Genomic DNA, 12,221 nt, shown 5'->3' with positions numbered 1-12,221 from the left:
GTGATGAGGTGTGAGGGTGCTAGGCAACAGGAGGCGCTGATGACGTACAACAGGGAACTCTGGGAGTTTCCTGAGGGCTTCTGGGAGCTTGACTGGTCTTGGCTTAATGGATCAGTTATTTATTTATATCACTGACTTCACACTGTGTGTGTGTGTGTGTGTGTGTGTGTGTGTGTGTGTGTGTGTGTGTGTGTGTGTGTGTGTGTGTGTGTGTGTGTGTGTGTGTGTGTGTGTGTGTGTGTGTGTGTGGCATTCCCTTGTTGACAAAAACGTCATACATCCTCGGGTTAATTAAGGGGAAAGAAGTGTAAAAAAAACCTGATAAAGGCTGACTTTTAGGAACTAACAAATAGACAGAATATGTACAGATGATGTTGTCAGAGGTGATTATTTCTTTGGGTGATTTTAAGTCAGTTTAAAAAAATCCCGAATGAAGAACTAGCGGAGGTCTGCAACCCCAGAGTGCCATTCTAGTTTGTTGATGATGATCTTTTTCTTAGTAATTGAATCGATTGTCGTTGTAAACGTCGGTTTCCCCTCAGTGATCTTTCGAGTGTATATATAAAAGGTTGAATGGAAAAACATGACTGATGACCATGTGTTCTTTCTCAGGTGATCCCTGACTGGAAGGACCAGGAGTGGAACGACGATAAACCGGAGTCCTACGCCGGGATCTTCCACTTCCGGTTCTGGCGGTTCGGCGAGTGGGTGGACGTGGTGATCGATGACCGGCTGGCCACGGTGAACGGAAAGCTGGTGTACTGCCACTCCAACGACAGCAACGAGTTCTGGAGCGCGCTGGTGGAGAAGGCCTACGCCAAGTAAGGCTTCCACCACGCGGGTTTTCAAGTCTTTATTTGTATTGTCATATTGACGAGAGTTGGTGGAGAGTGGAGCAGCCGTTAGCTGCGTTGTTCTCAGGCTCCCTCTGACAACGCTTCTTCAAAATGTACAAAAAGAACGGGGTTCATACGTTTTGAAAAAACCTGGAGAAGTTATGGAATTTGAAAAATGCAAATTCCAGGGCCTGGAAAGGTTTTGGAAACATAAAAAGACCCAGAAAGTTTTGGAAAAGTCATGGAAATTTGTTTTGAACACAGCAAAATAATAATGTGTGATCAATAAATGTATTTTCACATCGTCTTAACCTCAGCGTTGTATTCGGGGAGAGATATTATGAATCCCACTATGAACCACAGACATTATCATTCATTTTATAGTTAAACCTAGTATTCTTATTGTATAATGTCGACTGACATTTTCAGGAACACATAGTCATGGAAATTTGCCATAAAGTCATGGAAGAGTCATGAAAAAGTCATGGAAAAGTATTGGAAAAGTATTGGAAAATTAGACAGAATCTCCACAGACAGTATGGGAATCTCAGACTCATTTGCACGGCGCTCGTTTTTCGACTAGTCATGACTGGTTTCCAAGATGGCTCCCGCAAGTAAACATGACTGCGACTGTCTTTATAATCTATCTTTTTCAATAAACTATCTGTACACTTACAATGTTGTCAATGCTTCTGTTCACATTTAGGGACCCTCATTATGCTAACGTTATGGTGTGGTGATATTTCGAGCCTTTTTAGTGGTATTAGATAAGGACTTAATTTGAGTGTCCCTATGCCCCATATAACTAGCATTGTAAGCTAACCAGTGGTCCGCGGTAGCCTCGTCAAAGCTCCAAACTCATTCGATTAGCATGAAAACATGTCCCAGAGAGCGACAGAGTAGGTACACATCAGTTAATAACCCCTAGGTTCGTTTTGCGCCGGAATTGTCATTTAATTCACAAAAATGATCCCAGAATCCCAAATAGCTTCAGATCGTGATCAGGTTTCTCAGTGGTGTCATTTTTAGCTTCCGCCCCCCCTCCCCCGCTAGCGTTGCACAAGGAAGAATTTTAAGTTCTTTCATTGGATTGTTTCTTCGTGGTCGTAGTGAACCTATCCCGTGAGGTTTTTATGTCCACAGGGTTGTACTTTTGACTTTTTATCAAATAATTATGTTGGTCTGTTATTTTCTTTTGCAGACTTTTCTTAAATTTGAGGGTAGAGGGGCGCCCGGATAGCTCAGTTGGTAGAGCGCGCGCCCATATATAGAGGTTTAGTCCTCGACGCAGCGGGCCCGGTTTTTGACTCCGACTTGCAGCCCTTTGCTGCATGTCATCCCCCCCTCTCTGTCCCCTTTCATGTTGTCAGCTGTCCTATCAAGTAAAGGCCTAAAAATACAGTACAGGCCAAAATTTTGGACACACCTTCTCATTCAATGCGTTTCCTTTTTATTTATTTTCATGACTATTTACATTGTAGATTCTCACTGAAGGCATCAAAACTATGAATGAACACATATGGAGTTATGTATCTTAACAAAAAAGTGTTATCAAAAAAAGCAAAGGGTGGCTACTTTGAGGAATCTAAAATATAAGACATGTTTTCAGTTATTTCACACTTTTTTGTTAAGTACATAATTCCATATGTGTTCATTCATAGTTTTGATGCCTTCAGTGAGAATCTACAATGTAAATAGTCATGAAAATAAATAAAAAGGAGTGTTGTGTTGTGTGTGTTTCCAGGATGTCTGGATGCTACGAGGCGCTCGACGGGGGCAACACGGCCGACGCTCTCGTGGATTTCACCGGCGGCGTGTCGGAGCCGATGGACTTGATGGAGAACGGCTTCAAAGAGGACCAAGAGAAACGCAGCAAGCTGTTCGAGAGAGTCCTGAAAGTCCACGACAGAGGAGGCCTCATCAGCTGCTCGATCCGGGTGAGAGGAGGACAAACACGCAGCGGCCGGACGATTAAACAAACCGATATATAGTGGCCGTTCACACCGAGATACGCGGTACCTTATGCCTTGTCTTGTTTTCTATAACCCTCCGATGTAGCTTGGGCTGCAACTAACTCAATTATTTTAATAATCGATTAATCTGTAATCTGTTGTTTATTTTTTTGATTAATCGATGAATCGGATAAAAAAAAAAAAACAATAGCATTAATTTACATCAACTCAATACGTACTTACATACATACAGTACAGGCCAAAAGTTTGGACACACCTTTCACACCTTCTCATTCAATGCGTTTCCTTTTTATTTTCATGACTATTTACATTGTAGATTCTCACTGAAGGCATCAAAACTATGAATGAACACATATGGAATTATGTACTTAACAAAAAAGTGTGAAATAACTGAAAACATGTCTTATATTTTAGATTCTTCAAAGTAGCCACCCTTTGCTTTTTTATTAATAAGGGAAATAATTCCACTAATGAACCCTGACAAAGCACACCTGTGAAGGTAAAACCATTTCAGGTGACTACCTCATGAAGCTCATTGAGAGAACACCAAGGGTTTGCAGAGTTATCAAAAAAAGCAAAGGGTGGCTACTTTGAGGAATCTAAAATATAAGACATGTTTTCAGTTATTTCACACTTTTTTGTTAAGTACATAATTCCATATGTGTTCATTCATAGTTTTGATGCCTTCAGGGAGAATATACAATGTAAATAGTCATGAAAATAAAAAGGAAACACGTTGAATGAGAAGGTGTGTCCAAACTTTTGGCCTGTACTGTATGTCAGCTTGTGTAGGACTATCAGTGCTTAACCTATTGAACAAACTTTTTAAAAAAAACTGCGTTTCTGCCGGACCGTCGGACAGCCGACGCAGGCCGTGTGAGCGCAGCCTTAAGGAACGATGTAAGTACTGACTGAAGCCGTGCCGCCACTTGCCGTGTCGTTCCAGGCAACCACCGCGGCGGACATGGAGGCCAGGCTGGACTGCGGCCTGGTGAAGGGCCACGCCTACGCAGTGACGGACGTCCGCAGGGTGAGGCTCGGCCACGGTCTGCTGGCCTTCTTCAAGTCAGACAAGCTCACCATGATCCGCATGAGAAACCCCTGGGGAGAGAGAGAGTGGAACGGGGCCTGGAGCGACAGGTGAGAAGCAGGGAACCACAGACTGTATTTCTACTGATTTGATAAATCACTTGAGAATCAAGATTTTCACCTTTTTAAGATAACCTACGATTTAAACATGTAATCCATGGATGTATAATAAGACCTGCCTACAGTGTTCGAGGCAGAGGCCCTTTTATTCCTTTTGAGAGTAGCTGAGTGTAGAGATGGCCCGATACCATTTTTTGCTTCCCGATGCCGAAACCGATACCTGAAGTTGTGTATCGCCCGATACCGAGTACCGATCTGATACCAGTGTGTCATATATTTGATTAGGTTTTAACAACTGTATACTACTATCTCTGTATGAATGTGATATTATTTCTATCTTTGTGAAACATGAACAAACACAAACAATGAATGCCCCAGAACTTTCTTTTATTCTCCAGTTTGACAGTCAGTTATAACGGAAAAAGAACATAAATAAACTACTTTAACGTAGATTTTCTTTAGGGCTTTATTACGTGGTATCGGATCGGTGCATAATCTCCAGTACTTCCCGATACCGATACCAGCGTTTAAGGCAGTATCGGAGCCGATACCGATACTGGTGTCGGTATCGGAACATCTCTAGCTGAGTGTTGAACGAAGCCATCATAGAGACAAAAATGACCCAGATGATCGGCACCGCTTCCACGTCGTGCGGCCGATAGAGCAGGTGCGCTAGAGACCTCCTCTGGCCGAGCCGGCTGCTTCCTGTTTAGCGCTATGCTAACCTCAAAGGGGATTACATGTTTTAATGGTGCGACTCTTCTAGACTGTCCAAATGTTATCGGACCAAATGGATCAAATGCTGTTTTGCGGGGCTTGTGACTCACACAAATGCATCCACTGATTCACAGAAGTAAGTCTAAAATGAAACCTCTTTTTGAGAGCATCACGTTACGGGCCTAGGGTTGTAATTCAACTGTTTAGCCACTATGTTCAGTTTGCTTCAAAGCCCCGGCGCACTTCTTGCGAGCCTGGTGTCCCCGCTGATTGGACTACAAACTGTCAGACCCTTTTAATTCTGCCCAGTTTGGAGATTGATGGTTTTTTTCACTACATACAGTACAGGCCAAAAGTTTGGACACACCTTCTCATTTAATGTGTTTCTTTATTTTCATGACTATTTACATTGTAGATTCTCACTGAAGGCATCAAAACTATGAATGAACACATATGGAATTATGGACTTAACAAAAAAGTGTGAAATAACTGAAAACATGTCTTATATTTTAGATTCCTCAAAGTAGCCACCCTTTGCTTTTTTTGATAACTCTGCAAACCCTTGGTGTTCTCTCAATGAGCTTCATGAGGTAGTCACCTGAAATGGTTTTACCTTCACAGGTGTGCTTTGTCAGGGTTAATTAGTGGAAGTATTTCCCTTATTAATAAAAAAGCAAAGGGTGGTTACTTTGAAGAATCTAAAATATAAAGACATGTTTTCAGTTATTTCACACTTTTTTGTTAAGTACATAATTCCATATGTGTTCATTCATAGTCTTGATGCCTTCAGTGAGAATCTACAATGTAAATAGTCATGAAAATAAAAAGGAAACGCATTGAATGAGAAGGTGTGTCCAAACTTTTGGCCTGTACTGTACATTTCACATCTGCTATCCCCATTTTATGATGCGAAGAAGAATACTGACCTCTTTTTCTGCCTGTTTGCAGCTCTGAAGAGTGGAAGAAGGTCAGTAAGAGTGAGAGGGAGAAGATCGGTGTCACCGTGCAGGATGATGGAGAGTTCTGGTGAGTTTTAGTTCAACACTGCCCCCCGTCGGCAGACACAGGGGCTTGCACGTGGTGCTTTGTGGCCTCACAAAGTCAAAGATCTGCAGTAATTCTCATCTGTTACATCGTTCAGTCTCCATCTCTCAAGCGTTAATCTATGTCCTCAGTTAATGTGCGTGTTTTTATATTTGCAACGTAGAGTAGCACTTTTAATTTCGTTTTATGTACATACAAAGATGATAAAGTCAATCTGAATTCATTGATTTGTATTTTGTATTGTACTCACTCATCAGTGATTTCTCTTAGTTTAAATATTTGCCTCTTTCATCATTAATCTCTCCGATCAAACAGTGAATTAATGTCATTGTAAATTAACCCTAATTTCTACTCATTCCCTTCTCCGTGTCTCCCTCACGGCAGGATGACGTTCGATGACTTCATCGTTCACTTCACAGACCTCATCCTGTGTCGTCTCATCAACACATCCCACCTGAGCTTCCATAAGATCTGGGAGGAGGCCGTGATGCGGGGCTCCTGGCGCCGCCACGACGACCCGCTTCTCAACCGAGCCGGGGGCTGCAGCAACAACAAGCACACCTTCCTCCAGAACCCGCAGGTCGGATTTTTATTTCCTCTCACGAACTCACAAGTTGTCAGATTTGGTGTGAGGCAAAGGTCTATGTGCTTTGCAATAGTGGGATCCCTGTTGTGGAGAAGGTATGGACTCTTAACACTACGTGTGTATTTCTTTTTTTTCTCTGCGTTGCAGTATGTGTTTGATGTGAAGAAGCCCGAGGACGAGGTACTGATCTGTCTGCAGCAGAAAGATCGCAGAGCCACGCTGAGGGAGGGACGAGGAGAGAACCTGGCTATTGGCTTCGACATACACAGGGTCAGCTCTCTCTCAAAACTTAAACCTTGTTCCTTTTGATGTTAAAAGTTGCACTTTTCACAAGGTTTTGCCTATATTTTTGTAATATAATAAACATTGTTACACTTTTTGAAACTATGTCAGCTTGTGTAGGACTATCAGTGCTCACCATATTGAACACACTTTAATAAAATACTGCGATAATACCGAAAACCGTGATAATTTTGGTCACTGTAACCGTGAGGTTAAATTTTCATACCGTTACATCCCTAGACGTGGGTTTGGGTTTCTCCAAAAGTTAAGTCTGTCTCGACTTTTCGCCGCAGGTCCACTGCATTTTTTGTATCCCCCCCCCCAGAAGTGAGATGTCTCACTCCATAGCTAAAACATAGAGCTCAACACACAGGGTGAAAAGAGGAGCTGCGGCAATGTGCAGTACAACAACAAATATGGTGTTTTTTGAAAATTAAACCATGTAAATTCTGATATAACCTCTAAATACAAATGTGGACCTGAAAATGTTTTCAACGGGTCTATGTGAATAAAATCGTACTTACTACTTCCTTATTCTGGCTCTTGGCAGATAGCCATCATAGTTTAGGATAGAGCAGGCCTTTCCCTGGACACTCCCCTGCCAGTTCCAGTACTATAGTTAGGCCAAATGTCTGTATGCAGGTGTGTGTGTGTGTGTGTGTGTGTGTGTGTGTGTGTGTGTGTGTGTGTGTGTGTGTGTGTGTGTGTGTGTGTGTGGGCCTGGAAATTAAGGTGCTGCTGTCTGTCTGTGTTCAGGTGGAGTTAAACAGGACCTACCGTATGCATGTCACCCAGCAGAAGGTTGGTGGGAGCGTCTTCATCAACTCAAGGTCTGTGTTCAAACGCATTGAGCTGAAAGAGGGCCGCTACGTCATCATACCCACGACCTTTGACCCCGGCCTGGAGGGAGAATTCCTGCTCCGCACCTTCACCGATGTACCGTCCGACTGCAAGTATGGACACACTGGTCTGGTTTTAGTTTGAACTCATCTTTCCTTGTTTTCTGTGGGAGACTTTTAGTGTTCTTTTTGGTTCAGCAGCAGCATTACTGGATGTTGGAAAAAAAACATAGCGCTGGAGTTTAACCCTCTGAGGACGAAAGACGCAAAAAGCGATATTACAATCTTTGTGGGAGGTGTGTTCAGGTGCATTCTGGGCGTGCTGGTCTCACAGGGAGGTGTGTTCAGGTGCATTCTGGGCGTGCTGGTCTCACAGGGAGGTGTGTTCAGGTGCATTCTGGGCGTGCTGGTCTCACAGGGAGGTGTGTTCAGGTGCATTCTGGGCGTGCTGGTCTTACAGGGGGTGTGTTCAGGTGCATTCTGGGAGTGCTGGTCTTACAGGGAGGTGTGTTCAGGTGCATTCTGGGCGTGCTGGTCTTACAGGGGTGTGTTCAGGTGCATTCTGGGCGTGCTGGTCTTACAGGGAGGTGTGTTTAGGTGCATTCTGGGCGTGCTGGTCTCACAGGGAGGTGTGTTCAGGTGCATTCTGGGCGTGCTGGTCTTACAGGGAGGTGTGTTCAGGTGCATTCTGGGCGTGCTGGTCTTACAGGGAGGTGTGTTCAGGTGCATTCTGGGCGTGCTGGTCTTACAGGGAGGTGTGTTCAGGTGCATTCTAGGTGTGCTGGTCTTACAGGGAGGTGCGTTCAGGTGCATTCTGGGCGTGCTGGTCTTACAGGGAGGTGTGTTCAGGTGCATTCTGGGCGTTCTGGTCTTACAGGGAGGTGTGTTCAGGTGCATTCTGGGCTTTCTGGTCTTACAGGGTGGTGTGTTCAGGTGCATTCTGGGCGTTCTGGTCTTACAGGGAGGTGTGTTCAGGTGCATTTTGGGCATATTGCTATCTGGTGGCATCGGGAAGTGATTGCGCCATTGACCAACAAAAACCTGGTCTAAAGTCAAAAACGCAGCATTTCATTGTTATTTTTATAGCAAATTAGTAAAAACGTGCCTAGGCTTATGCACAGCGCGCCCACACTATGCTTGTTACACACAGGGACACACAGCAGCACACACACACACACACACACACACACACACACACACATGCAGAAGATTACAAATAAAAATATCACGGTGCAAATTTGCCAGAATTTTATCAATGCTCCAAGGTCCAAACGCGCCTGGCTTTTAAAGGGAATGGGAGATGATCTCTGATTGGTTGATTGCATGTTACGCCCAAAACACACCTCTAAATTAATGAAGACACTAAGAACAACCCTCTAGGACCAGGCGCCCGGCTCACAGACCCTTTTTTACCGCCGTCAAACTAGCAAAAGTGGATTTGGACAGGCCCTAAACACACCTGCACCAGGCGCTTCACAACATGCACTTAGATCGTTAAAATAGGGCCCTCTGGCTCCGAGGGTTAAGAGACCATACGTATTTCTATATGTATTTCTTGACGTATAGAGCCTTGCATCGTCAGGCCCCTGTGTACATCTCTGACCTGCTCCAGTCTTATATCACCAGTAGGTCACTAACTCCTATTTTCCACTAAGTGCGTCTAAAATAGGGGGTTAGGTCTTCTGACCAGGGCTTACCGTGGACTGTAAACAAAGATGGACGACACATTCCAACTTTAAAGTGAAGCCAAAATATCCCAGATACAGGCGCTGCCATCTCGTAATTTTGGAGCCAGAGTCTGTAGTGATCAGCAGTGGAGCATTAGAGTATTAAAGTCCCACCTTTACAGCTGGCCGACTTATCGTGAGTCAGTCCCAGCCGTCAGTCATGAGGTTCCAGTTTTATAGCATCAAATAACTAATAAAAACCAAACTTATCAGAAAAATGAACACTTGGGACGAACCTCAGAAGGGATCAGAACTACCTAAAATGACAGAAACCATCTTTGGGAAAAAAATTATTTGACGTTTTTTTTACTTAGGCCTATACACTCACCTAAAGGATTATTGGGGGGTCCAACAGTTATTAGTAGGGTGTTCCTAATAATCCTTTAGGTGAGTGTATATCCCATCATTCTAACTTGTAGGGGGTGGGGCTGATGACCTATACTGCAGCCAGCCACCAGGGGGCGATCCAGATGTTTTGGCTTCACTTATACGGTCTACTAGCCTAGAAATCTAGACGCACCCTATCGGCAGCAAATGTAAAATGCACTCTCTGTTGACTTGCGAGCTGTAAAAAACAAACTCTGGTCTGGCCAATCACATCGTGTATAGAGTCGGTGGGCGGGGCTTATGGCTGCTGCTGCTGCTGGTGAACAGAGGTCTTCTGGAAGACTTGGAGTTCAGCTTTTCTTTGAGAAAAGAATAAAGAACGGCACAGAATTCATTCTTAAAAAAGGAAGATGTGTTCAGAGTTTTGCCGACCGGATACGGCAAAAGTTTAATCTATCAACTAGCTTTGCTACCTTCTTCGTTGCTCTGACTGGTTGTAGCGCTATCCTATTACGTGCGGGGGGAATTTGAAAGACAACCGTTTATCCCGCCCCTCGGATTGAGCTTCGTCAATGGTGAGTTCCCAGACCCAACATCTGGATGTGGGTCTGGCTTGTCAGGCTAAAGCTCTATGCATCAACCTCTGGGCCTAACTGGTTGTCCCTCGACTAAATGGAAAACAAAAGGGGCCAGAGCCCTTAAAGCGATCGCTCCGACACTGGAACGAGCTTCCTTATTTCATACGTTCTGTGGTCTCTGACGCTTTTAGAAAGCAGCCGAACACTCACCTATTTATTTAAAGTGGCTTTTGTCTCATGTTTGTTCCTTTAAGTTTTATTTTACTGGTTTTTATTTTATTTTTTGTTAATTTATTCTTTTTTTATTGCTTTTTCTTTAAAACATATTATTATTATTATTATTATTATTATTATTATTGTTGTGTGATTTTGTTCAACACAGGTTTGAACCTTAAAGCCTGAAGCTAATGATTGAGCAGCATCCCTTTTTAAACAACAACATGAACACTCGGTTCTAGATAAAAACATGACTGTGTCTGTCTGTCTGTCCTGTAGGGAGTTGACTCTACATGAGCCTCGACAGACCTGCTGGTCCGGCTTGTGTGGTTATCCGTCTCTGGTCACTCAGGTCCACATAGTGGCGGCTAATGGACTCGCAGGACAAGACTCTAATGGAGGTACGTTTGCCTTTTTAAGAGTCCTCAACAATGGTACTATCAGCAGTTACTGAGTTTAATCAGATCCTATTGAACTTTAACAGTATTTATCGTATAATGGGATTTCTATTCTTGTTTTGTTAAGGTGATTTGAGGCTCTTTGGACTCTTCAGTGTTTCTTTATCCAGGAATACATTAAATAAATGTATTTATTTTGTTAGTTTTAAAGTTTAATTTGCCCTCTATTTAATAATTGTGTGTGTTTGTGTTTGTGTGTGTGTGTGTGTGTGTGTGTGTGTGTGTGTGTGTGTGTGTGTGTGTGTGTGTGTGTGTGTGTGTGTGTCTGTGTCTGTGTCTGTGTGTGTGTGTGTGTGTGTGTGTGTGTGTGTGTGTGTGTGTGTGTGTGTGTGTGTGTTTCCAGCGTCGGACCCCTACGTGATAATTCGTTGCGAAGGACAGAAAGTTCGTTCTCCGGTCCACAAAAACACTCGAAGCCCTGACTTCGACACCAAGGGGATCTTCTACAGGAAGAAAGCCAACCAGCCAATCAGCATCGAGGTGTGTGTGTGTGTGTGTGTGTGTGTGTGTGTGTGTGTGTGTGTGTGTGTGTGTGTGTGTGTGTGTGTGTGTGTGTGTGTGTGTGTGTGTGTGTGTGTGTTGAAGCTGACAGAAAATTGTGCAATCTTGTAGGAATATCAGATCTTTTACTGCACCACGGTGAGTGTAGAAGCACTCTGTTACAAATAACCTTCAAAGTTCAAATGTGTTAGCATCAAATTATACTTAAAGTACAAAAAGTAAAAGTACTTATTATGCACTGAGGCCTATTTAAAATATTTTATAACAGTACGTTAACAAAGTATAATAATAATAATAATAATAATAATAGTAATAATAGTATTTTATTATTGTATTATAATTATTAGGCTCCACATTTCTGTGATAAAGTCTGGGGCTTAAAAATAGGGATCGACTGATACTGGTTTTTCAAGGCCGATACCGATTATTAGTCGTTAATGAACCGATAACTGGTAATATGCATTTACAGTGAAAATGAAATCGAAGAATAACATTTTTGAATGTTACAAACTGCCAACACAAAACTGTTTAGATGCTTTAAGCAATTATTTACCAAATGAGAAACTTTGAACATAAGAGCCAGTAACAATTCAATTCAATTTTATTGATAGTATCAAACCATAACAAGAGTTATCTCGAGACACTTTACAGATAGAGTAGGTCTAGACCACGCTCTATAATTTACAAAGACCCAACAGTTCCAGTAATTCCCCCCCAAGAGCAAGCATTAGCAGTGGCTGTTGCGACAGTGGAAAGGAGAAACTGGCCACAGCGCTGTAGCCGAGCCAACGTAGACCACTTTTTAACCCTTGTGTCTTCTTCCCGTGCAACTTTTGGTTTTTCTGGGTCGAAATTCAACATGAAAACTCCTTTTGTGTTTTGTTTTTTTCAACACTGATGGTCAAGTTTTTCAACTTTTCCCAGTGTTTTTGTTTTTGTCACATTTTTCAATGTTTTTTGGCTCGTTTCTCGGCGGTTTTTAAGCTTT

General features: G+C 43.0%; 1 protein-coding gene across 1 annotated transcript in view; it reads left to right on the top strand.

Moving 5' to 3' along the window:
* Nucleotides 1–12,221, top strand: part of capn5a (calpain 5a) — a 58,690-nt gene that overhangs the window by 42,090 nt on the left and 4,379 nt on the right. Inside the window, exons 4-12 of the mRNA XM_028573232.1 lie at nucleotides 613–821; nucleotides 2,581–2,773; nucleotides 3,756–3,949; nucleotides 5,624–5,701; nucleotides 6,104–6,299; nucleotides 6,453–6,575; nucleotides 7,344–7,540; nucleotides 10,554–10,675; nucleotides 11,076–11,212. Of these exons, the coding sequence (XP_028429033.1) occupies nucleotides 613–821; nucleotides 2,581–2,773; nucleotides 3,756–3,949; nucleotides 5,624–5,701; nucleotides 6,104–6,299; nucleotides 6,453–6,575; nucleotides 7,344–7,540; nucleotides 10,554–10,675; nucleotides 11,076–11,212 (1,449 nt within the window). The remainder of the gene's footprint in view (nucleotides 1–612; nucleotides 822–2,580; nucleotides 2,774–3,755; nucleotides 3,950–5,623; nucleotides 5,702–6,103; nucleotides 6,300–6,452; nucleotides 6,576–7,343; nucleotides 7,541–10,553; nucleotides 10,676–11,075; nucleotides 11,213–12,221) is intronic.

Source organism: Perca flavescens, chromosome 3 (assembly GCF_004354835.1).
Source record: "Perca flavescens isolate YP-PL-M2 chromosome 3, PFLA_1.0, whole genome shotgun sequence".
Taxonomy (NCBI): domain Eukaryota; kingdom Metazoa; phylum Chordata; class Actinopteri; order Perciformes; family Percidae; genus Perca; species Perca flavescens.
Note: the sequence above shows the minus strand (reverse complement) of the source record. Positions and strands in the feature narration are given on the sequence as shown.